Source organism: Pelecanus crispus, chromosome 1 (genome assembly GCF_030463565.1).
Source record: "Pelecanus crispus isolate bPelCri1 chromosome 1, bPelCri1.pri, whole genome shotgun sequence".
Lineage (NCBI taxonomy): Eukaryota > Metazoa > Chordata > Aves > Pelecaniformes > Pelecanidae > Pelecanus > Pelecanus crispus.
Window position 1 is genome coordinate 50,176,335 of NC_134643.1, and position 25,900 is coordinate 50,202,234.

The following is a 25,900-nucleotide window of genomic DNA, read 5'->3' on the forward strand; positions in this document are numbered from 1 at the left end:
CTGGCTCTGTGTATAGCTTTGAAGAATCAATAAGGAAAAGTTCTGAGAAAAGGTGAAAGTACACTCAAGCTTCACATTTCAGTCACTATCCTGAAGGCAAAATACCAGGTGATACGTGCAATTCTTAATGCCCTTGTGCAAGCTGTTTTGTTCAAAACAGCATTTCCAGCTGGTTATGTGTGAAAACACTACAACTGTCTCTCTGATGGGTGAATAAATTCTGAGCAAAGCCAGCTCCTTTTTGTGTGTACTATTTTCCCAGAAACAAGTTCTGGAATAGCAGGGACCTTGCCATATCAAGGTAAGCAGGGACAGAGAAGCAACAACTATCCAAAAGGAGTAAGAAACCTGGAGAGGCATGAACCATTATGAATTAAAAAAGCATAGACAGAATTACTTCCCTCTTGACTTCTACCTGTACATCTGTTGAACTTTTTGTGTTATACCACTTTGAATTTTATCCTAAGGCAATCCATTTTCATTCCTGCTATAGAGGTGACTAAACTTAACCAGCTCAGCATAACTCAGGGCAATGTATTATAACACATCTCAAGTGTCTAAATGACATTGTAGTAGCTTGTAGCAAACCTTAAAAGGTCATCTATACTTTTAAATATCCTGTATTTGAATTGCCTCCTCTGCCTGCCTGTAACTCTTGCATATGTTACCAAGTCTCTTAAAATACTGTTACTTGGTTAAGATTAATCATCTTCCCCTGTTCCTCATGAAAAAGAAAATATACAGAAAGCAAGCAGTTCTGCATTTTATCTGAGGTGCGGATGGGATAGTAGGAAAAACTGTGTCATTACAATCGCTGCGCTGTAGTGGAATAGGTCACCCAGAGAGACTGAGGAATCTCCATTCCTCTTCAAAGCTTCCTAACTAGACAGAGCTATGGCTGACTTGATGTACCATCAGCAACAGGACTAGATGACCTCCAAAAGCTCCCTCTGACCTGTCTGTGATTCAATTCCTCCTTTCCCTGGTATATTAGAAACATGATGAGCCACAGAAAGATGAGGGTGGTGTTGCAGTGGAACTGCTTAGTGTTAAAATTCTCTCTATTGCCTGTTGCTTAGAAAGAGGTTGGGATTTTTTTTTTTTTAAAAGTATGTTTGTTTTAACTGAAGAGGGACAAAAATCTTTTTCTTCTTTATTTCTCCAGAGTAGAGCATAGCACAGTGGGGCTAGAAATGCTGCTTTTTTTCAGGTACAGGAGGAAATATTTAAGAAGATGGAATGGAACAGTGAAAAATTTCAAGCATAGTTAGTGCCATTAAAGCATATTACTGCTGGTAGTAACCTGATACTAGTTTTGTCTGGATAAATTATGTCTCTGTCCAGATGGTGAGGTCCATTCTTTCTCACCACAACCAAAAACCCGTAATTTTTGTTGAGACAGACAAGAGGGGCAGTAAAAAAAGGGAAAAGACGTATTGAGCAACAGAACTTGATAACTTCATTAACTGTCTAAATAACTGTCTAAACTATTATATTATTACATTAATTCTGAAAATAAGCTGTAAAAGAGATCCTTATTATTATTATATTATTTAATTTACAAATATAAAAATATAGTACGTTACAGTAATATCAGTTTTGTTGAAACTATACGACACTGTTCTGTCTCAAACAGTATAGCATACTTCATGTCTATTTATGAGCAAGATATTCTACAGACAAAGTGATGTTAATAGAAAACTAAACACAGCAACCTTATTCTTAAAATCCTGAAATGAGGACAGAAAATATACCACAAGAGTCCAAAACTTTGCTACCACCAATGATAAAGCCATAGAGCCCTTTCACTACTACGGAGCAGCTAACCCAGAAGCCTATAAGCTGCTACAAATGTTACAACCATGAAGAAATGCAGACATCAGGTTAAATGAAATCTGTCAAAGCTAACTGATAAATAATTTCTTGACATTCAACTATCAAATTTCCTTTATGTGCCCTTTCAGTATTGGTAATGAGGTGCTTCCAAGCCTTAGTTTAACTTTAGCTTGAGCTCATTAATGCTTTTCCAGAGCTTCTCAATCACCTGGGACCAGGGACAAAAAAAACCCCAATAAAAACCAAACCAAACCAAAAAAAAAAAATCTGGAAAATTGCTTTAGAGAATATTCATATCTTTGCCAGGCATCTGAGCAGCAGCGGTCTGGAAAAGCTGACCTGAAAAGAAAGCAACTGAACCCTCCAGCTATAAAGCTACTGTATTTAACACGTGTTATAACTGGATGCAATTTGAATGGGTCTTGAAGCAAACTGTTGATGCAGCAAGAGTGGTTTATATCTGCTGGCAAATGCTGTGATTGAGTTTGTTCCAGCACTGACCACCTACACTGAAGGCTGCTACCAGTAAACTTAATTTCATTCATTGACGTTACAATGAATATGAGAGTCTGGCACAGAAGTTTGTTTATGAAGCCTGTCATACATGCAGTTGTCCTGCTTTTGTTCTGACCAAAATGCTAAGCATCAGAAAGCTTCACATACAACTTGACAACAGAACTAGACACGTAAGAATACTTAGTAATGGATTCTGTCAGGGTTCTCCTCCTCCACCAAAATATTTTCAATCTTTACACTGCTCATGTTGCATATATTCATATTGCATACACACACACGCACAAAAAAAGAAAAGCTCAATATCCTCAAATCTCAATGCTTTAAAAGTCTCAGCAGGAAACAAATGCCATGGCAGCAGTATCTGCATTTTATATGAACAAAAACAGGTAACGGTAAATTTCTATAGTACTCTATTAGTATGTGACAGCAACCAAAAAGTTCCTAGATTTATATCAGATACAGCTCTTGAACACTAGAGGCACCTGGAGAATATCAAAGAAGAAATAAAAGTATAGGTAATCACCATGCTAGCCAGATCTACCAAGGACAGTCACAAACATGCCCCTGGGTTTTTAGCACAAAATAATGGTCTTGTCTAAGTCATAGTACTGTTTACCTATTTAGCATAGCTTTCAGACAACCTGGCAAACACAGGATTTTTCAAATACTGACACAGAATATTTGACATTTCACTTTGGTTCCCTAATTCCCAATACTTCCAAAGGGTTGCTGGTAGAAGGTTTGATAGTAAAGCAGCTGAAGAATTACATTAGCAGGAAATCAGACTACTTAGTGACATAATACGTACTACTAGCCTAGAAAGGCTTTCTAAACTTTTAGATAGATATCAAGATCTTCTCACAATACCTAAAGGTCTTGGAAAGAGGGATAACTTGTGACAATGAAGTATTTGCCTTTCAGTAATAATGCCTCCTTGTCCTGCTTGTAATGATGTATTTTGAGTAGTACCCTAAAGCTCACTGAAGATTCAGATATCTTCTGCAACAGTTGCCATGTTACTTCAGAAACCAGATTATCACCTATGTTTTGTTTCAATCAGGTGTAGAGTACCGACTTACACAAGAAGCATGAAGGGAATTCACCAGGATAAATATGACACCATCAGCTAGTCTAATAACCTTAATGTGGATTCCTAAGTAATGGTTGCTTCCAAAGTATTATGCATAACAACAAGAAGTTCTCTGGTATACATAGAACACATTTAACTATAAATGCTAGACAGATAGTATTTACAAAAGCTTCTGCTTTCGTATATTAGAGTACTTATTGCACTCACCTCAACTGACTGAAGTTTTTCATCATGGAGATGAGGTGACCTTGGGTAAATATCAAGAAGATGAGGCGGATCATCAATATGTGTTCTTCTAATATGGTGTTTAAGGACTTCTTTATAATCAAATGAATCAAAGTTGGTTTTCCATAGTAACACCTGTAAGAAGCCATCATATCAGTAACTACTTGAAACCTATTCAGTGGCCAAAACATAACTATTCAGTGAAGTCTGTTATTACTAAAAGATCAGGACGTCAGAATGAGCCTGCTGTCATCACATAGTCTGTTCTCTACTCCAACACAGGCACTTCCCCAGACTATCTTGTACTTCAGGTCTAGTAGCTGTGGTTCAATGAATTTAGAAAACAAAACAAAACACCACCAAAAAAAAAAAAACCCCAAACCACCTCTAAAAGATGTCTCAGTCATAAAACAAAGCAAACTTTTGTCCCACTGGACTGTACTAAGTTATTTTTCTGACAAATCAACAGGTCATATACTATCAAATTTCTGTCCCCTATAAAGGCTTGCACATCAAATGAGAATGTTTGAGGGGATAAGAGAAATGACAGAGTTCCACAGAACTCTAAAGCAGCTGGTTCCAGTGTTTTAGCAACAGGAATGTGTTTTCTGAACCTTGTCCAATTACCAAGGTAGAAACAACATACAACAGTCACACCACCACCAAATGCAGAAATAAGGTAGTAGAATGCAGAGGTAAGATAGCAGAAGGCAGTCTATCAAGCCTTATGGATAGACCAGGAAACCAAATCATAACGCGCAATGTTGCTCTCTTGTGTCACAAAACAATTGTATACCTAAGTTATTTAATTAAATTTACCACAGGTTTACATGATTTGTGTTATCTTTGTTACTTTAAGCACTAAGGAAAAAAAGAAAATAAAAAAGGAAGTTCTTAACACTTAGAAGATGGCAGTTTCCAAAAGTCCAATGTTGATTTTTATAGTTGCTCCCTAAATTAGAGGAAACAAAGATGGGACCATGATCTGACTTAAAATCACTTGCCTGTCCAGCCAAAAATATTTTTGGCAACCATTAGAAGTATTATTCAGAAATTAATAAACTATACTTTTTTATATATATACACATATATAAACTTATATATATTATATAAACAGCACAAATCACAGCTTTGTTCACAGAAATTCCAAGGAGACTAAATCATATTTTTAATATATTCCTAAGTAGTTGCATTGTTACACATTCATTTCAGGTTCAACATCTTTCATGACTCTGTTCAGTGGAAGACCCTAAAAATGCACTGAGAGACGCAGTGCACCAATAAAGATGGACCCAAACTAACCCAGACATTAGTAACAGTGAAAGTGGGATGCATGGATCTTGGTACAAACTATATAAACCTGCCTCAGAACCTGGCACTTGCAGGACAGTTAGGTGTTAGATTAATTGATTCACAGCAGTTCACTGTGCTATAAGAGGAAGGTACAGCTTTCTCTCCCTCTTCTTCTCAGTTGTGTAGTTCCACTACCTCCACCACCCAATCCAGCATAAAGTTATTCTCATTTTTTATGTGACTTTTCCCCATTTTTTCAGGCTAATTTTCTGCTGGTTTAGCAATTCGAACTGGCTCAGCACTGACTGTAAACAAGGGTATAGGCAGGAGGGAGCAGAAGTAGGACCTGCCAGCAGAAGGTTTCAAATGAATACACCCTACATTTACAATAAACCAACTTAATTCTATCACAGTGAGTTGAGAAGAAGTCCCACAACTATTCTCCTGGCAGACCTGGAAGAGGGCAAAAAGGGATGTTTGTGGAGTACCTGTGTGTATGCACCAACTGAAAATGCATGCTGAGGAATAAAGTCCTTATGTTTATCTATAGATAAATATATATACATAGGCAGTTACCACACAATGGTTAGAATCATAGAATGCTTTGGGTTCGAAGGGACCTTTAGAGGTCAACTAGCCCAACCCCCCTGCAGTGAGCAGGGACAGCTTTAACTCCATCAGGTTGCTCAGAGCCCTGTCCAACCTCACCTTGAATGTTGCCAGGAATAGGGCTTCTACCACCTCTCTGGGCAACCTGTTCCAATGCTTCACCACCCTCATTGTAAAAAACTTCTTTCTAATGTCTAGTCTAAATCTATTCTTCTTTAGTTTAAATCCATTATTCCTTGTCCTGTCACAACAGGCCTTGCTAAAAAGATTGTCCTCATCTTTTCTGTAGGCCCCCTTTAAGTATTGGAAGGTCGCAATAAGGTCTCCTCGCAGCCTTCTCTTCTCCAGGCTGAACAATCCCAACTCTTTCAGCCTGGCCTCATAGGAGAGGCATTCCAGCCCTCGGATCATTTTGGTGGCCCTCTTCTGGACTCGCTCCAGCAGGTCCATGTCCTTCTTGTGCTGAGGGCCCCAGAGCTGGACGCAGCACTCCAGGTGAGGTCTCACCAGAGCAGAGCAGAGGGGCAGAATCACCTCCCTCGACCTGCTGGCCACGCTGCTTTTGATGCAGCCCAGGATATGGTTGGCTTTCTGGGCTGCAAGCGCACATTGCCGGCTCATGTCCAGCTTTTCATCCACCAGTACCCCCAAGTCCTTCTCTGCAGGGCTGCTCTCAATCTCTTCATCCCCCAACCTGTACTGATATCGGGGGTTGCCCTGTCCCAGGTGCAGGACCTTGGACTTGGCCTTGTTGGACCTCATGAGGTTCCCACAGGCCCACCTCTCCAGCTTGTCCAGCTCCCTCTGGTGTGTCAGCCACACCACTCAGCTTGGTGTCATCTGCAAACTTGCTGAGGGTGCACTCGATCCCACTGTCTATGTCATTGATGAAGATGTTAAATAGCACTGGTCCCAGTACGGACCCCTGAGGGACCCCACTTGTCACCGGTCTCCATGTGGACATCAAGCCATTGACCACAACCCTCTGGATGTGACCATCCAGCCAATTCCTTATCCATCGAACAGTCCACCCATCAAACCCATATCTCTCCAATTTAGAGAGAAGGATGTTGTGGGGGACTGTGTCAAATGCTTTACAGAAATCCAAGTAGATGACATCCATTGCTTTTCCCTTGTCCACTGATGCAGTCACTCCTTCATAGAAAGCGAATAGTTTGGTCAGGCAGGACTTGCCCTTGGTGAATCCGTGCTGTAGTAGCACTACACATTTTAAAACTTACAATACAAAAGTGAAAATTACAGCAAAATAAGCAGCCCTCTCCCACCAGAACATTCACAAGAAAAAGGGAAAAACTTCAACAGATAAAAATGTGCCTTTCTGTAAGGTAAATAAAACCAAGATTCATTACTAAACCTACTATGACTACTTTTTTAATTCAACATTTACCTAAGAAAGCACTCCGTAATGAAACTGGATCTTCCTTCTCATGCATTCAGCATGAAACCACTATATCAAACTGCTGAGAAACTTGAGTCATCTTATAGATTTTGCACTATAATACCTACTCAATCCATGATCCTATGTGCCACCAGATCTACAGCATGGAGTCAGAGCAGGAGAAAGGCAATAACATGACTGCACTGAACATGCATGTCATTCAGGGCACCCCAAATTCAAAGGAACTTTACAATAAGACAGGCATTCCCAAGGTATGCTGGCATTTATTTGGGAGGTTGAGTTAGGCTTAATGCTGTAGGCCCTTTCCAGCATCATAGCTTCTCAGATGAATCTTCTGTCACGTGACCTAGTTTAATACATGCACTTCACTTCCTCTCAAGTTAAGTATAATATACCAATCATCATAAAACTCACAATAAAGTACTCATGAAAATTAAGGTCAACAATTCAGGATTACTTGGGAATCAAAGTTTCATTTTGGAGCTGAAAAATTCTCATAAAAAAATTTTAGTATGAAAAGGAAAAGGTTAGACTAGTGGCTCAAGGAATAAATATCTTTTCCCCATCCTTGTTTTTTTTTTTTTTCCTTGTAAAATTAATATTGGAAGTTTGCTAACATTTTCACTTTTCCAATAACTGCAAGTCTTGGCACTGCTTCTTACTAACACCTTGTGATACAAAGCAATTTTAATATTTTTTCTTTGAGGGCTTTCAAGTCATTCTAGAAAGTGTGCTACCTGAAGCATCAAGTGAAAACCAGAAACAGACTGTATTCTTTCTAATGATACTGAAGTTTTTAATTGAAAGTATTTATTATTTTCCAAGACTGTCTCTGTTACTAGCTGAGACATATTTTTAACTCCACAAAACAGAATATAAACATGATTTATGGCAAATTCAAAAGATCTGCATTTCTACAGCATAGCTTTCTGTGTCTACATTGACCTTTTAGCTTTTTATAACAGGAAACAATGAAAAAAGACAACTAATATTATGGAGCATTTCAGACTGTGAAACTTTAAAGCTTGGGCTACAAAAGTTCTTTCTTTTTAGAGAATGTAAAGACCTGATAGAGATGATGCCAAGCCTGATAGTATTTTTGTAATTATGAGATTTATCACAGCAGATGAAGATTAATTGTATGATTTGCTGTTTAATTTAAAATAACTTTTTTTGTTTTCAAAGCTCAAACAATTCTTTCCTGTACGAAAACCAGTTCTTTGCTGTTTCACCAATGTAAATTAGGAAAGCTAACACAAGGATTTTTTTCCCCAATTCTAGCCAAAGTTTTCCCAGTAGTACAACTTAATTCTTACAATTGGAGAGCAGTGACTTTAAAAGAAGTGAAAACCTAATGGAGTGTGTAGGCATCAGTACTAGTTGCAACACAACTACTTCGTTGACGCTGAATTGCAACCCTGAAAATATTCCTATTTAAAAATCATTCCTTTATTTTAATACGTAAACCAGAAGTGGCTAGTATTGTGGTCTTCTCCTCATCATAACATCCAATTGAAAGTAGTTAAGATCAAGTTTTTAAATTATGTATTTATTTTTCTCCTCAAATTTAACTTTAGGCTATATAGAGTCTATGTAACACACTACTAGACAGAATGCATGCCAGCATACTGTAATTAGCATGCTACTGTGACATACTATATTTAACTCGCATCCACTGTAACAAACATTAAAACATTTAATTTAAAAAGACAATACCACAAACCTGAGCATCTGCTCCACCTGAGGCAAATTTTTCACCACCTTTTGAAAAAGCCACAGAAAGTACAGGTCCCTGAAAGAAAAAAAATTAGCATACAGTAAAATGATGCTATTACTGTAATTGTGGCATTTAAACGCAAAGAAAAAGAAAAACACACTTATGCCGTTATCAAATATAAACAGACTTTTTCAATTTTAATAAAATAAGGAACAATTTAACTGTAGTGAAATTTTTGCAAAACAACTTGATTGAAAAGTTAATATTGCTGCATTACAATTGCTATGATCAATACTAGGAAAATAGTGGCATTTTCCTCAGATTTTATGCTTTAAATCTGCAATGAAAAATTATCAAATATATATTCGATTACTCAAGACAATGTGTTTGAGTGATTTATAACAAAAAGTAGGTTTTGTTTTGCATTAAGAGGAAACAGAAAAAATGTCTGCCATTCTTCACAAAAGTTATCTTCCACAAGCTTCCCCTTCCTTAGAAAGCTCTGTTTTTCAATAGACAAAAAGACTAATGTGCCTTAGTCAATCAAATTGATTTTGACAATCAAGAGAATGAATTATTAATTAATTCAGACCATGGTCTATTACTTAACATTAAACATGCATACAGTATTGACAGATTAACTGCATGGTCATAGGTGAAATTGATGCATTTCCTTATGCACTTGTGACAAGGTGTATTAATACAACACTTTGCTGTCCACTAAGGTTTATCTGCAAGTTGCAAGATACAAGACACAATGGCATAAATGTTACTTTCCCTTTGAAAAGATACTGAATAATGTGTTAAAGTCTCCATTTAAACAGGATTATTGTGTATACCTTGTGTCCATGAAGAGTGTAAATAAGTCTTCCTTCTAAGAGGTCCAAAATCTTAAGGGTACCATCAGTAGAAGCAGTGATGAGGTAGTTACCAGAAGGATGGAATGATACACAGTTAACCCCTGCTCTGTGAACTAATTTACAGAAGACAATATTCAAAGACTGTAGATATCTACTAACAGGAAATGTACACTTTATTACTTCGCTCTTTTCTACTCCCCAAAGAACCACCTACTTCATTTAAGGGAAGAACAACCAAAGCAGACTCTCCAAAGTATTTGCTTAGTTCTGTTCTAAAAATTAAGAGAAGCATTGCAAAGGAATAATCAGGATTCAGATTGGATTTTTAGGGTTGCTAGACTACAAAAAAATTACTTACAAAATGCCAACATGACCTGTTTGTCCACTTCCCCCAGTAAGGAATGAAATCATATAATCTAAATAAATCACATTTTGTTGCAAAGAGCTCCATTCTAAAGAAAATACAACCAACTACATTGTTTTTACCTTTGTAATGCTGCAGTAGCTTGTTCATTCGAATATCCCACAGTTTCACCACATGATTGGAACCTGCAGAAGCTATACACGTACCACTTGGGTTGAAATCCACAAAATTTGCAAATCTAAATATAATTAATGCAAATAGATTGATTATGTGTTTCCATAGAAATTTTTGGGTGTGTGTATATGTGTGTGTGTGTATATATATATATATATATATAAAAAAATCCCACAATATTAACACCAAGTTGACATAAACTTGTGTGGAATCCACATGTACAGAAACTCAAATAAAGTATTTCAAGCAACTGAAGTAAGTATAAGAAAACAAGATGTGCATAATAAATCAGACTGTATAATCTGGCTTTTGTTAAAAAGACAGTATAATTGTCCCGACTCAAACCTTCACTGATTGTGCCAGAGTACAATGTTCCTAGAAGAAAGTGCAGCAGAGTTTGTAAGCAGCAAGTAAAATAATTTTGTCTAAGAAAAGAATATCTAGCTATAACAATCTTTTAGCTTGGAAAAAGGATAGAGATGGCAGCTATGAAATTAGCAAACCACATACACAAGATTAATATTGCATTGCATTTTTTAATTAAAACTCTGGTTCCAAGATGTTTAAGAAAACTGCAGATAAGTAAAAGCAAGTATTTTCTAAACCTAAATAAGGCAGATCATTGAAGCTAACAGAATACTGTTTTCATCAACAACTAGACAATTCTTAAAATTCTCTTCTTGTTGAAGCATCCAACATCAAATAGCATTATTGAAATGGAGCAAAAACATGAAAGCATTAAAAAATCCAAGAATCTGACTTCTCTCTGGCTTATTTCTTGACTGTTGGAAAACAGGTGGATAAATGCAGCCAGTTAACCTCTTTAGAAAAATATGAAATGAATTATTTCAGTTTACATGGGTGGTAGAAGTTTGATCTATTTTCAGATATAACATATATAGACGTCAATACCACAAAACACGAATTTAATCTCATTAAAATTACACATTTATATTTCTCCTTTTTTCTAGTAACACTTACCCTCCATAATCTAAGAAGCTATCAATACAAGTTTTATTTCTCGTATCCCAGATCTTAACAGATTTATCCTCACTGCAAGATGCTATTAGCCTTCCATCAGGTGAAAATCTGGAACATGCAAGTGTATACATTACTAAACAACTGATACTACCTAGATTAGCATTAAAGACATATGTAGCAAAACACCAGAACCAAGAAAGCCTGTTTGGAATTAAAATGTGTAACATTCAAAGGACATTTGAATTTCTCATATTACTCATAGATTAATAAAACCGAAAAGAAAAGCTTCTCCCCTCAGTCCTCCCCACTCCATTTCACAATCAGCTACAAGTAAAAACAGAGCCATAAGCAAGAGAAAGAGGAGGGGAGTTGGGGGAAGGTAACAGCAGCCTAAGGTGGTCACTTCAGATGCCAAAGAGATTATTATAGAAAACTATAGGCAAAAAGAGAAAGATGACACAGTAGAATCTTGCATTCAATTTTAACCTACATACATATTCTCCTGTGAGTTCTCTCTAGACTTACAAACTCAGCAAAACATTCATGGAATCATAGAATCATGATTATTCCTAGACTAGCAGACTTGGTTTTTTAAACAAGAAAATAGATTTGTCTATAATTTCACCAATCATTATTATTTCTCATATTGAGTAACTGCACAAGGACATTAGAACACTGTACAAGAACTTTCACATACGATTTCCTAGAGCTTTTATTTTTCTTTTCAATGATCAGATACTTTGGAACTTTGCACGGCTCTACACTTCACCAGAGTTAAATTTCTTTCTCAAGAGGTTTAAATCAGGCCTCTCTCAGCTATAGATTTTCCATTAATATGAAAGAAAAAAAATTATCAAAGAATCTTTTCTTGTCTTTGAAAAGCTGCCCTGCCTTTAAATAGAGTGTGAATCTTAACTTGCAATACAAAGGCCATTTCTTTTACCTTTTCCAATTATGTAAGCTTAACTCATTTTGACTCATGACCATTCTTTTATGCCACTTCTGTTCCAAGAATAGTTGAGAAAGCCCGTACCATGCATAATAAATCTAGAAACAAGTGAATGCTGTGAAATAAGTTAATACAGCACAAAAACATACAGGACTGTGGAAACAGACAGGATACTGACTGAAAATAAATACAGATGACCTTATTTGTCCTTTAAAGTAAAAGAATTAACACCTAGCAACAGATTTAACATGCACAAATATTAACACAGAGCAAGCTTTCAGACTTCAACTAGGAGATATATATAAAACCTGTGTGTGTGTAAGACTGATTTATTAAAATTGTATTATTAGTGATAGATCATCATTTATCATTCACAGATTTTTCTTCTCTTAGTTCTGCCCCAAGAAATAAAAACCCTTTGTTAGGAGTTCTGCTTCTTTACAAAGAGAATAAAAACAACACTTACTTGGCATAGCGAACCCAATGAGTGTGTTGGAATAGGGAAAACAAGAGGTGCTGACGGCGAACACTCCATATTTTTATTGATTTATCATTGGAGGCTGAAACTAGAAAGTGGCCATCATGCGAGAAGCTCACGCTACGAACAGATGCTGTATGACCTTTCAGTACTGATGATTCTCCATGACTGGGGAAAAAAAAAAAAAAACAACCCAAAACACCAAAACAAAACACAATTATATTAAACTGAAAGAGTTTAAAACCCCATAAAACTCAAAGTTAACATATTTGGAAACTTATCCAGATGAAAAAGCAATGTATACAGGCTAAATCTTAGTGTTGACAATATTTTTTGCCTTATTTTTATATTAAATATTAGAATAACAGACTTTAAAGTAATTGTATTTAATATGACCAATTTTAGAAAACATTGCAATTAACTGGCAGCATTAGCCTCCATACTGTATTTGAAAAAGAATTTATTATATTTTTGGTATAGTAATCTACAAAATGCTTAAGAGTTAAAGTAACATCAGTCTTTCTAAGATCAGTCTGAATAGCTCATAATCACTACAACTTGAGAACAGTCTAAAAAGACAAGTCAATTCAATTTTTTTTTTTTTTAGAAATGCTGTTTTTTGTTTCCTTTGTCAGTTGTTGCCCCAAAATGAAGTGCAGCCATGTAACCCTTATTAAAAGAAATGCAACATTGAAGCCAGAGAAATACCACCAAACATAGTCCTACATATGTGAAATTATGACCTCTGAATTGCTATATTTTTCTTCGGAAACTGCAGAATATTCAGTAAAGAACAAAGTAACACAGTGAAGTTGCTTGTGCTCCCAGTTTCTGTTTCTGTCAAAGCCAAGTCAGGGATGCGGGAAGGAAAGAGAAACTTTTCTTGGGTAAAGACTCCAAATTTCACATTGCCCGTTAATGAAACACATAGCCAGTATCGCCCAGTTATACTCACATGCAAGGAATCCATAGTCTGACAGTACGATCTTGAGAAGCTGAAGCAAGTAGCTGCCCATCTGGTGAGAACTGTACGCTGGTCACCGCTTCCGCATGGCCTACAAATTTGTAAGCTCTGCATGGTGTCTTCAGCTTCCACACCATAAGAAACCTATCCAGAGAGGAGGTAGCTGGCAAGAAATAGAAGATATTATGAGTCCACTCATTGTTATTAGAAAAATCAGAGCTAATGACTATGGATTTGGATTCACCAGTGAACTTACTGGGTATTAGGGGGAGGGAGCAGTTATTGGGTTTTAATGGATACTTGGCCTGAGCGGAAGCCTGGCAGCCAGCAATGCCAACACCAGGCTTTTGGAAGGACATCAGAAGACTGGGAGGAGTAACTCATAGTTTTTTACAGGTAGCTCTCCCATATATTAAGCAAACTGGCTTACAAGTACTTTAAAGATATGGAACAACAAATCCAAAGCCAAACATCATGCACATGTCATTAAGCATGAATCCAGATTTGGTGTTACTAAATAGTAAGAACAAGAGACAAATTCTTCAGTGATCTCACTTTGATCTCCAAGATAGAATTTGTTTCAAGCATCAAGTGTTCAACTCTGAAAAGACAGGCCAATTTAAACTCAAGATATCATTTCTAACACTTCAGATATCTACACTAAAGTGAATATCCAAATATGAGAATTCTGTAATCCTATTTAAGTACCAACTTTTTAATGCTAACATTTGTCTAGTTCAAAACACAATGTGAAGTTGTCAGCCGGATAATAGAAAAAGATGAATTTTTTTTTTTTCCAGTCATTTTACAGGTGGACCATACTGTTGATGTTTGAGAAGGCAGACATAGCTTTTACCAGAGCTTGAACATTTTCAGGAAACTATAAGCAGCAAAAGCAATGAGCACTTGAATTAAACTGATAAGTGTGATATTCCTACACCCCTATTATTTTCATCTCTGCTAAGTGCTAGCATGCAGGTCATAAATAAAAACAAGGGATTCACACTCCCACCCCTCAATTATAAAATTCCTACCCCTAGTACAGAAAGGGAAGGAGAGGAAGAACAGGGACCTCTTGGAAGTTGAAGAGGACATGAAAAGGATGGCTCTTCCCTTCCCAAACTCTTTCAGGCACCAACATAGCACAGAGGAGTCTGTTTGTTAGCATGTGTATCAAGGCAAGCATCAAACAAAATATTAGACATTAAACTCTCCTTAGGGATTTGGCACAGAGATACTATTTTTACTCCCAAAAGACTGGCTTCTGGTAAAAGATGTGGGACCGGACTATCCCTCTGCCCATATCAATGGGCCTAACTTTGACACAGAAATACCAGATACTTTCCCCCTGTGGTGGTACAGCCCCCTGGGGCACTTTGAGATCCCAGGAGAAGCCCTATTGCGCTGTTATCTTGGTCATAAGTGCAATGACCGGGGTGTCAGACACTCCGTGTCCACACCTGGGCTACCTGCTGCCTGAATTGTATACCAGAATGACTCAGCCTGAATTGTGGCCAGAATGTAAAACACTGACCAAAGCCAATCACCCTGAGATCCTATAAATAGCGATCCAAAAGGGAGATCTTTTGAGCTCTCCAGGACTGCAGCGGGCTGTGTGACCCAGTACCTCCCCGTGAGCTGGGACGCCTCTCAGGGTAGATTTCATGAAGACTCACAGGCCTGAGTTTGCAAGGTTCACCTACTGTCCATTGATGAATGCTGGCACATAAAACTGAGTAATTCATGTAACTCACAAAAAGGCAAATTTTAATCACAGGTTAACCTCGGGGCAGCGGGGTGCATGCACATGCAATTTGACTCAGAATTGTTTGTCTGTCTGTGTGTGAGTGCGCAATTTGATTTAAAGCTGTTTGTCTGTCGGTCTGTCTGTGTGTGATTTGACTTAAACCCCATCTGTGTGTGCAACCCTGCTGTAAGTTTCGGGTGACCTTTGCCATTCTCAAATCTTTAACTAAATCGCTATTTTGATTGTAACAAATTCCACTGAATCTCGCTGTTAAATTAGCCGATGCTTAAGTACTGTTAAGAATTATACAACCTAGTTTTGTGATCTCAAAAATACTAGTATATCCTAAATTGCTGCTAAACCAAAGCTGTGTAAAAAATAATACTCGCGACACCCCCCTTCAACTTTTCAGAACTCTGTTTTACAGCAGGCTCTTTCTAATTGTACTTGAACGATTTCTTTTTTCCCTTTGATTCAGAAAAATGTGACCTAGAGTGGCATAAAACGGAAAGGAAAAAGTGAAATGTGAGCCAGAACAGGATTCGAAGGCATCATGTTGGAAACATTGGACAGACAAGATGGATGGTTTCTAAAACAAATAATGCACGAACTGCCAATTACTTGTGAAACACCAAGGGGTGCCTTATGAACTGCATGAAGGCCATGTAATACCAGCCCTCTTCACTTTCAGTTCTAAAAACCGAAGGAAATATTTTGAAAGATGACAATACAAGAAATTCAAAGCCTGGTTTGTTGTAGCTTGCTCTCTCACAGATGGATTATCCCAAGGTTAATGAGATACAAGCAGTGACCTGAAGTTCTCCTTTCTCTGGGACATCCACAAGCATCTTCCTTGCTCTCCCTCTGGACTCCTTGTTGTCTACTACGCTCACACAGCATCCTCTCTCCATCCTGAGGTAGGTTTCTGTCTTGAAGCCACCCACTCATTACCATGACACTCAAAGGCGATTATTGTTTCTGATACTGCAGTTCCAGCCCAGCTGACACCACCCCAGGGGTGGTAAAGGGCAGAGGTTCAGGACAGGCACGGGAAAGGGAAAGTAACCGAGAGATCCATTGCAGAATTATTTTCCTAAGGCACACAGGCTGATGTGAGCCTATACCTGAACAGTATGTGAGAGGCATAAACTCAGAAAAGGAAACTCTAAGCCACAACTCTGAATCTACATTCAACTTTGGCCCCTATGCTGCCAAGGAAACCATCTTTACCATTAACAAGGCTCAGCCAAGCCTGGCTACTCCCTATTGATTCAGCAGCCAGGCTGAAAACAACTTTGATCCATATGGCTAACACCTAAGCATTTTGCTGTATGGTAAACATTTTATCTTAGCTAACCACAGGCACTAAATACAAGAATTTATAGGGCAACAGTGTTGCCAGCAATAATTTCCATTATCAATACTAATCTTAAAAACAGTTTTATACATGAAGAATCTACTGTATAATTTACCATTATCAAACTTCTCTGTTCTTCTTTTGATTCCATTTTAAGGGATTTTGCCTACTTTATGACAACGCTTCTCCAATTTACTCAAGCACAGTATCTTAAGAACTGCTTTTTTATCCTTTTATGCATTTTCTCCCCTCAAGTTCATGTTGTCTATGCATTTAAGTGTTCAAAAGGAGGAGAGCAAGGACCTTCCAGGACAGATTACACATGGGGTCCTATAGCAATGCAGACCAGACCCAGTTGTTATGTTCTGTCAGCACTTGCTAAGTACACCAGTATGACAGTCTGACTTTCAATTAGCAGGCCACCAGTAAATAGTCTTCAAGAGAGCTCCAAGGCTAATTTAAAGTATTAGAACTGAAACAAAAGGAACACAGAAGGTCCAGAACAATTTTTTAAGATGGACCATACCACAAACAGGTCTGTTGCACATGCCTCTCAGAGGAAACATGACATAACCAGAACCATGTTTAGAGGTGAAAGACAAAATTTGTCCTTGCTGTAGTAATGGAAATATTTGATCAACTGCAAAATATAGCTAGAAAGAAGAAAGCTGAAAATTCATACTGAGCTGACTCCAATATGCAACTTAATCCAGTTTATAACCTCAGTGCCTTTTTTAAATTTTTGTTTGTTTGTTTGTTTTAAACTTCAGTGCTTTCTGTACACACCCAAGTATAGCTGACGCATCTCTAGGTAATTTACTTTTCTGGTGATGAGTCATAACAGAATTTAACACCAAAGAATAAAGACTTGGCCTTACAAAAAGGCCAAGTTTACACACTGCTTTGCTGAGGTTCTCTAAACGGATATCTGGGCTTCCCATATGCCACAAAGAAAATTTTATGGTATTTGCAATGAAACCAAGTTCAATTTATAAGTTGTGAATATTGATGGTATACATTTTCATATATACACATGTATATATGAAGACACAAGTTGCCACAATATGGAATTACCATTACACTCCCATTTCCCACAATACCACAGTAATAGCTATAGGAAAGTTGTTCAAAAGATCAGAAAAGACATACACAGCCAGGCTGTAACACCTCGATGTACCCCTTGGTCACCCTTTTTTCCCCACAAATACCAAATATAATTAACTTGCCCAGTGCAAGAATTACAGGTCAGCTGGAGTACAGGGCTGTGCACATGACATGTGTGTGAATATTCGGACACTACCAAACACCAAAAACCGGCACACTTTACAGGAACCCTACAAATCTCAGTGCAAGAAAGTGCAACATCACAATATAAACATATGTAGCAGTGATTCACAAGACTTCCTACTTGGAGGAAAATAATTCTTAATTAAACCTCTGTGAAGGGAGCTGATCTGGGATGCTAAGCACAGTGGATAAGTTATGAGCAACTTTTAGTAGCTCCCATGAAGTTTGAGTTCATCATGGTTTTTACTGTATACTGTACGTGCTTACACAAGTGGAAGAGAACTGAAAAGAGTCAGCACACTAGCCAACATTTAATTATAATTCCGGATTTTATTTTTTTCAAAAGAAACCCCAAGGCCCTCCCACATTTATTCAGTGTTAAGTTTACATTCAGTTTAAGTCACTCAAAATCAGTAGTTTAAAATATATACAAGTGTTCCCCAAACTTTCAAAGTCTCACAGAATAGAAAATCTTTCAGATTTTCCAGAAATCTGTACACACTGAAAAACAACTGTATTGGATTATTTCTGCAGAATTGCTGCAACTCAATTCAAAACTAGTGGAACTTGAAATAGTAAGTTTGTTTTTTTTTTTCTTTTCTTTCTTTATCCTTCTCTAGCCACCCCCTAACCTTGTTTATTCCCATTGGGAACAAATTTAATTTTATTTATTGTTTTATTTTAGGGCCAAGTTATTTACTTTTGCTTTTTTTTTTCCTTTTATTTTTTAAATAACCACAAAAATAGAATGGGAGGTGGCGGGGAGAAGGAAGAAGAGTTCAGATACAGAGAATAACTTTTCAAACTTTAAGAGGCAGATTCACTTAGACTTATTGCTTAAATACATAAGGACCACTTTGAATGTCAGTTTTAACATGAAGGTAGTTCTTTATATGAAATGTAGTTTTTGCCAAGTCCTAAAAAAGTTAATTGTATAAGAGTTGCATAGTCTATATTCACTCCATTTAATTACTTTCATCTGAGGAAACATGCATTGCACGTACAACTAACTTATGCTCTGCCATGTAGGACAACTCAGGCCTTTTTCCTGTCATTTCTATTGAATGTAACAGTTACAGCAAGCTTTTCACAAAAGCACATACTTTGTATAATTTATTGCCCCAGTGCATAATGACTGGTTGCCTTTTAAAATTTGATAAATGGTTTATAACTTGTAGGTCCACAAAGAATTCCTTGCTGCAGAGTGGAATGGAATTTTTCAGGAATGTCTCCCTTATATAGTAAAGAAGTTCCCTTTAAAAAAAAAAAAAAAAAAAAAAAAAGAAAAAGAAAAAAAAAATCAAATTGCAAGTAACCTCCTAAAAATAAGTTCAAGACTTAAACCAACCCATGCCACACAGTGGCAAGCAATTTTAGCATGATTCAACACTACATCCACAGCTCCAAATTTTCTTCTTCTGCTCCCCTTCTCTCTTAGCCTGCTTCCACCCAGACTTCTCAACTCTTTAAACCCACTAAGATTCAAGAATACATCTTAATTCACTCTTGCTTTATTTTTGGCAAATCTTCACTTATTTCAGGTCTCACTTGCTCCCTTTTAAACCTTCTACCTACTAACACCTGCAGCAAATGCACACCTATTACATTCCTCAAGTATCCAGATTCTTATTGCTCACTATCTCAAGTTCCTACCTACCAGCCCCATGTCAAGAATTACTATGCTGTGGCTACTGAAGAACGTTTATCACTTCAGCGGAAGTGATCAAAAAAAGTGATCAAAAAAGCTGGAATGCCTGAAACGTTAAGTGTTCAACTTAAATCATATAAAGCTAAAAACACAGATACTAACAGAAGATTTTTTTTCCAAGTACACAATATATCTATTACTTCTACTGTCTATAATCACACTCAAAACAGATTAGTGACATGATTCAAGAATCAATATTATTCAAAACTCAGCACAACAGGATACAGAAAACATTCTAAATAAGTTGTTCTGTGAACCACCTAACCAACAAACTTTGTTTCCTCCAAGCTACCCTTCACCTTTTCAACACCCTTCACTTCAGGAACTCCAGCTTCCCAACCTCTACCCCAGGTCTCCTGTGGTACTGTTGTGACTAGAAAGAGGCAGCATATGCTGCATTATTTCAAAATTATACCTAGGGCTGACGTATGCCAGCAGTTGCCAAAATACATGATGCAAAATAAAACAGCCCAAGTTTTCCTCTGTGTCTTTTTCCTCTACCCCGCTGACAGACCAAAAATAAAAAAAAGAAAAAAGGACATACGGTATAGTCACATAAGCTATGTGTCCCTAGGATGCCCTGCTTAACATGCAAAAACTTACACAGAGGCAACGTAAATATTAAATATATAGCTAAGAAAGCGGCGTTGCTAATGCAATTCTGTGCTTTCTTTCCTTCTCCATTACCTTTAAACAGAATTCTTACTTGTAGCCATCCCTATTTCTTCCCATTTGTGGTACCACCAGCATGTCCTTGGTTCCACTGCTACCACACTCTTCTCTGAACACATGAGAGCTCCTTACTCACCCTCATGAGGTAAGTTTTCCAGAATAGACAGAAGACTGCAAAACAGTACCAAAGCCCATCTACTAAAAAAAACACTTCCTTTTCTTCAATGTAACACAGCTAGCTGTCATCCTGAAACCCTTAAGAACATGTAAATTCCAAGAAAACTGCAGAATACGATAAGGCTTAAGATTCAACTTTCCACATCAATGTGAATTCAATCACATGCTACTGTAGCATTACTTAGGGTGTTAGATACATATGTTATAATGTATCTGCAACATAGGTCAGTTAATTCCTCTGCAAGAACCTTAACTTTTATTTCTGTAAGTAAAGATTCTTTACTTACATGTAACATTATCTTGCAGGTTTAACATTTATTATCTTCTTTTTAAAGAAAAACAAAAAAAATCCCTCCTCAGTCTACACAAAACCCTTTGTTTTACCATAATCAAGACAGACCAAAGTAAGAAAATAACAGATCAAATTTTTACAAAAATAAAAGGCATTAGATCTATATTCAATGCTTTAGAAACTAAACCCCAGTATTTACTTTTGCCTTCCATACAGTTCACCACAGCAGATATAGTTTCTACACCACTACAGACGCATCTGAAGATATTCCAAGGTACACAATCAAACATCACTATCTGCTCACGCACGTAAAAACCTTGGAGACCTCAGTCCATTCATTTCGTAGTACCAGCAGTGATTATTTCTCAAATTTCCACATCTGATTTTTATCTGCAGCATCACAAGTTCTCATTTGCACATCAGCACGCCCCTCAGTTGTACGATAAGCAGTAAGGCACTTTGCCGAATGAGGATGATAAATAGTCCCATCTTCTTTGAAATGCCATATAATTGTTTCTGGGATAGGAGATCCGTCTTGGGGGCAGCTCCTCATACCTATGAAATCTTCATGCTCAGGGACTTCAGCACACAGCTCAGTCACAGAGTTAAATCTAATCTCCTTATTTGATGTGTATTCAAAAAATTGATTGCCTCCCTGACCATGACATCCAAAGAGAGAAACGTGAGCCCCCGTAGGATGATGTTCTGGTAAGGCGTAGTCGAGGCATTCCGAAGCTATTCCTACACTGCGGATAGCACCGTGCCAGCCAGGACGATCTTCTGGTACATGCAACTCAGCAAATATGTTTTTTAAATACCAGTTAAAACTCTTGCATTTCAAACGCTCTCTTAGTATCTTTCTTTCAGAAAGATCTCCATAGTTTTCTTTTCTTGCTGAAGGGTTTCTGTTGTAAAAATGCTCTTTGTACTCATCCATCCACACCTCAGCAGCACGTGCCGTGTTCTGAAGGAAATTTGGTCTAGCATAGGGCGCACGCTTTGGAAACACATGGCCTACATGGGAGCACGGATGAATTTCCAACATACCTCCACACTGCCAAACCCTAAACGATAATTCTAAGTTCTCCCCTCCCCAAACATCCATTCCTGTATCGTAGGTACCCAGGTACTCAAAATACTTCTTGCTGACAGCAAACAAGCCACCAGCCATAGTTGGGGATCTGATTGGGTCTGTTTCAGATCTGCGCCTAAGACGTTCGTGTTTAGGCACCGAGTGCCACTGGAATGTCAGCCGCCAGTCAAACCCCCCAATCATGGGCTCTGCCGTTTGCATGTAGTATTCAAATGTTTTCCAGTCAATGGTGTCAATGACAGGACAAACAATAACAGTCTCATTCTCAGCAATCCTCTCGAGCAGTGGTTCCAGCCAGCCAGAAACACATTCACAGTGACAGTCTAGAAATGTGAGGACATCACCAGTAGCAAAGGTAGCGCCAATTAAGCGTGCACGAACCAATCCTTCTCGTTTGTTGGTTCTTATCAAACGAACTCTTTTCAGACTGCTTATGTATCTTTCAAGTTCAGCCTTCAAATACACTTTATCACTTAAATCATCCACCAGTATAATTTCCTTTAGAAGCACTGAAGGTGATGTTTCAAGAACACTATGTATTGTCCGCAGCAACGTCGACCAGGCTTCGTTGTAAAAAGCGATTATAACAGATGTCGTGGGCAATCCTCTGTAGTTGTAAGATTTAGCTTTACAGCCACTCAGTCGATTATCTTCAATGTGCCGGTGGAGAGAGATTTTATCACTCAAATAAATATTAATTGCATACTTCTCAATCAGCTCTTCTTCCTGTTTCTTTTCCTCAGGACTCAGCTGCAGGCGAGAGGGCTTACCCCATTCTCCCGGGGCATAAGGGTCAGGCGGGGATTTGTCATAAACTGGACGAGCCAAATCCACAGCTGCTTCTGCTCTGTCAGAAAAGCGCCTCTCCCATTTCCCTTTGGTGATGCTCTCCCCGGCGAGGGAGGCACCGAAGGAAGAAACAGACAGCTCGACCACAAAGTAAGCGATCATCAAGAAACCGAGAAACACGCAGCTTTTGCGGACCCACGTCCATCTTCTCGCCAGACGGATCCTCATCGTAGGCGACTGAAAGCAGCCCCTAGCAGAGAGGAGCTCCGTGAACTACCGCCGGCTTCCCCCCACGCCCCCAGGACGAAGGGGGCTGCAGGCACTCGAGCTTCGGGCTCGGGCCGCCGGCCGAGTTTGCAGCCAGTCCCTCCGCGGCGGGCCCAGGCGTTTCCAGGGGCCCGCGGGGGGAGCGGGGCAGCAGCGGAGGCACGGAGCAGCCCCCCCGCGCCCCTCCGGGCTCGGCGCTCCCCTCGCTTACTTCCTCCTCCTCCTCCTCTCTCGCCGCGGGACAAACCCCTCCTCCCGCCTTGTGGTTTGCTCAAAAAGTTGTCGCTTAAGGAAGGGGCAGAGACTCCTCGGCCCGCCCGGCCGGCGCGGCAGCCCGCCCCGCCTCCGCTCCCGGAGCTGCGCCCGGACGCCCGGCCAGCTGACAGGGAGGGAGAGAGGGAGCCAGCCGCCCCGCCCGGAAAGCAAACGGCGCCCGGCCCCGCCGCCGGTCCCCCGCACTCACCCAGCCCCGCGGCGTCCGCGTTGAAGGCGACGCCCGTCACCGCCGCTCTGTGGCCTCGGAAAGGCCGGATCAGGACGGGGTCCTCCTGGGGAGAGGGTGCGCACCGTCAGGCTCCGGGTCGGGGCGGCCCCCCCGCCCACCCCCCCCCCAGGAGCCGTTAGCGTCCCGCACGCGGCGGAACCACGGCGGCGAGCGGGCCCTGCACCCTGAGCGCTGCCACCGGCGGGCGCGGCGGCCGCACCGGCTGTAACCGCGCAGCCCGCGGCGCCGGGCGACACCCGCCGGCCGCGGTGCCCGCTTACAAGCCGGCAGCCTCAGCTCGCCTGCCCGCCGGAGCGCCGCCCTGGCTGCCCGGGGCCAGGGCCGGAGCCGAGCCCTTACCAGCGCGGAGGCCATGGGCGGAGCGGGGAGCCGCGGCAACGGCAGCTGCCGGAGCGGCACGGCCGCCCGTCAAACCCCCCGCGCTCCAGGCGCGGCCGGCCGAGCCCCGAATTCATCCGCGGCGCCAAGCCCGCGCCTTTCGATCCGCCCATTCGCCGGCCGGCCTGCGGGGGGGCGGGGCCGCCGGGCCGCCTATCGGTCGTGTAGGTGCTCGACTCCCTCTTAAAGGCACAGAGCCGCGGCGCCCCTCGCGTTGCCTGGGTGCCGCGCGAGCGTTCGCTTGCCTGGCCCTGAGGGCCTTTTCTTTCAGGTTAGCTGAAAGCAAACGTGAAGAAGCAAAATCTTCAAAGCTGGTAGAAGATCTGGCCTGCGTTCCCTCCATTTTGTGACTTACAGATCGATGCAGGATGGCTGTGCGTAACACCTGAGACTGATTTTGTACTAAGCCACCTCAGGTAGTTTGGCCTCTTCGTCTTTTTTCCAGTTGTTTCTTAGCCTGTTGATACTTTCTAGATTTCCAAGTCAGCGCTCGTGTTTGTATTGTACAGAGTTGTCTTTAAACAGTCCTTTAATGCTCTAAAAAAGTACAACTACCTTTTTTTTTTTTAAAAAAAAAAACAAACCAACCACTGAAACGTTGGTGTTAGTAGTGCTGTGAATGTTTATGCAGCTTCGTGGTAAGCTAGATAAGGGAACCAATCTCACTGAAAAGCTACTGCTCCAATAGCCATGCTGGTAAAAAGAGCATTGACATCAATTAACAAAAGGGAGGGCTGTGATAAAACTGTCATTTGATATGCAGGTGTTTGTGAAGAAGTAACTTACACTGCAGTTACCCTTTTTGTTTAAATCCAGTCTGCATTTTACAGGGTTTCATCTGACATTAAACTCTTACATCTACAGAATCGGGTCAGTAATTAGGCCAACATGTAAGATTTGTCAGTTATAGCACATTCCCAAATCAATTCTGTTTAACTGTGAAATGCACATTTAAAATAATAATTTTAAAAGTGCTGAAAGCAGCAGGATTACCACAACAAGTATGTAAGAAGGTTTCCATGAAAATCTGCTAGCTGCTCCTTACATTGATGTTAAGCAGGCTGATAATTTGCATTTACAGCTTCAGAATATAAATGAAGTTTAAAAAAAAAAAGAAGTGGTGGGACAGGACACATTAACTTGCACCTAACTAAAGCTACAGTTTTATGTGAGTATTTGTTCTTGGTTTGGTTTGGGTTTTTTTTCCTACACAGTTCACTCACCCATCCCGTTGTGTTAGCTCCCATGATTTAGTTACCACAAAATAAAATGTAGCATTAAAAAAAAGTTGGTAATGATAAGACTTAAATGCCACACATTCTACCACGTTGCAGGAACAGTGAGTTAACTAGTTAAACTTAAATTCACTTGGCCTCTTCACCACTGTTGAAGTCTTCCAGCCCTTTCCCAACTGTTTTCCCAAGTATCCTCTTTCTCCTGGGGTTTATCAGCTGTGAATGATGCCTCTCAGCAGGGAGACAGCCAAGCTACATTTAGATCCTGTCCCTCTGGGAAGCAGGTTTAGTACCAAACTTTAAGTGATCTTAAGTTATTCCACGTTCTCCTTTCCTTTCGTTTTCGCTTGAATGAGAGAAACTACCCTCTCTGCTGCTGTAATTGTGTATTATGGTATCTCAGTATTTCTGGTACCTTGTGTTCTCAGGTTCACATGTGTTCTGGAAGCCGCTTAAAACCCAGTGGACAGAAGCACATGTTATTGTATTTACAAGCTGAGCTAAATGACAGTTCCCAGTCATACTGAATCTTTTTCCTTTTCCCTTCTTCACAGCTGCTACATTTCCAGCAGCTGAGTACCCTTCACTTATTTTGGGGTGCTAGCAATAAACTGGAATCTGTACCCGCCCACAAAATTCCTGAATTTTGTGCCAGGTGATAGGCATAAAGCAAAGGAGGGACTGCAATTACTGAGAGAAAGAGGGTGGCATCCCTCTTTATGCGAATTTCTGGAAGACTGTTTCTCAAATTGTAGGGCTTACAAATTTAGTTTGTTCCTTGCTGCTTCTCTTCACCTGAGAGTGTTTTGAAGACTCCCAAATGCTTGTAGGAAACAAAGTATTCCCTTGCTGCAGACATATAATTAGCTATAATGACTGCAGTTATAAAGCTGGCAGGTAGTAGTTTTTATGCTGAT

The 25,900-nt window shown here is 39.7% G+C and overlaps 2 protein-coding genes across 3 annotated transcripts in view; both read right to left on the reverse strand.

Annotated features, from left to right (window-relative positions):
• The window catches only part of POC1B (POC1 centriolar protein B), a 58,450-nt gene extending 34,711 nt beyond the window's left edge, over positions 1-23,739 (reverse strand). For both annotated transcript variants that reach the window (XM_075727986.1, XM_075727987.1), the window contains exons 1-9: positions 23,710-23,739; positions 23,329-23,413; positions 13,468-13,639; positions 12,501-12,680; positions 11,086-11,193; positions 10,053-10,168; positions 9,546-9,679; positions 8,713-8,781; positions 3,650-3,802 (exon numbers count right to left, since the gene is read on the reverse strand). In XM_075727986.1, coding sequence (XP_075584101.1) covers positions 3,650-3,802; positions 8,713-8,781; positions 9,546-9,679; positions 10,053-10,168; positions 11,086-11,193; positions 12,501-12,680; positions 13,468-13,639; positions 23,329-23,413; positions 23,710-23,724 — 1,032 coding nt within the window. In that variant the 5' untranslated portion in view covers positions 23,725-23,739. The remainder of the gene's footprint in view (positions 1-3,649; positions 3,803-8,712; positions 8,782-9,545; positions 9,680-10,052; positions 10,169-11,085; positions 11,194-12,500; positions 12,681-13,467; positions 13,640-23,328; positions 23,414-23,709) is intronic.
• On the reverse strand, positions 21,075-22,826 carry GALNT4 (polypeptide N-acetylgalactosaminyltransferase 4). The gene has a single exon (XM_009488936.2). It carries the CDS (start codon positions 22,824-22,826, stop codon positions 21,075-21,077), a length of 1,752 nt encoding a protein of 583 aa, XP_009487211.2.
• Positions 23,740-25,900: the final 2,161 nt, after the last annotated feature.

What these genes read in the sequence shown, in the direction of transcription:
- GALNT4 (XM_009488936.2), bottom strand. Translation starts at nt 22,826, where the DNA reads ATGAGGATCCGTCTGGCGAGAAGATGGACGTGGGTCCGCAAAAGCTGC.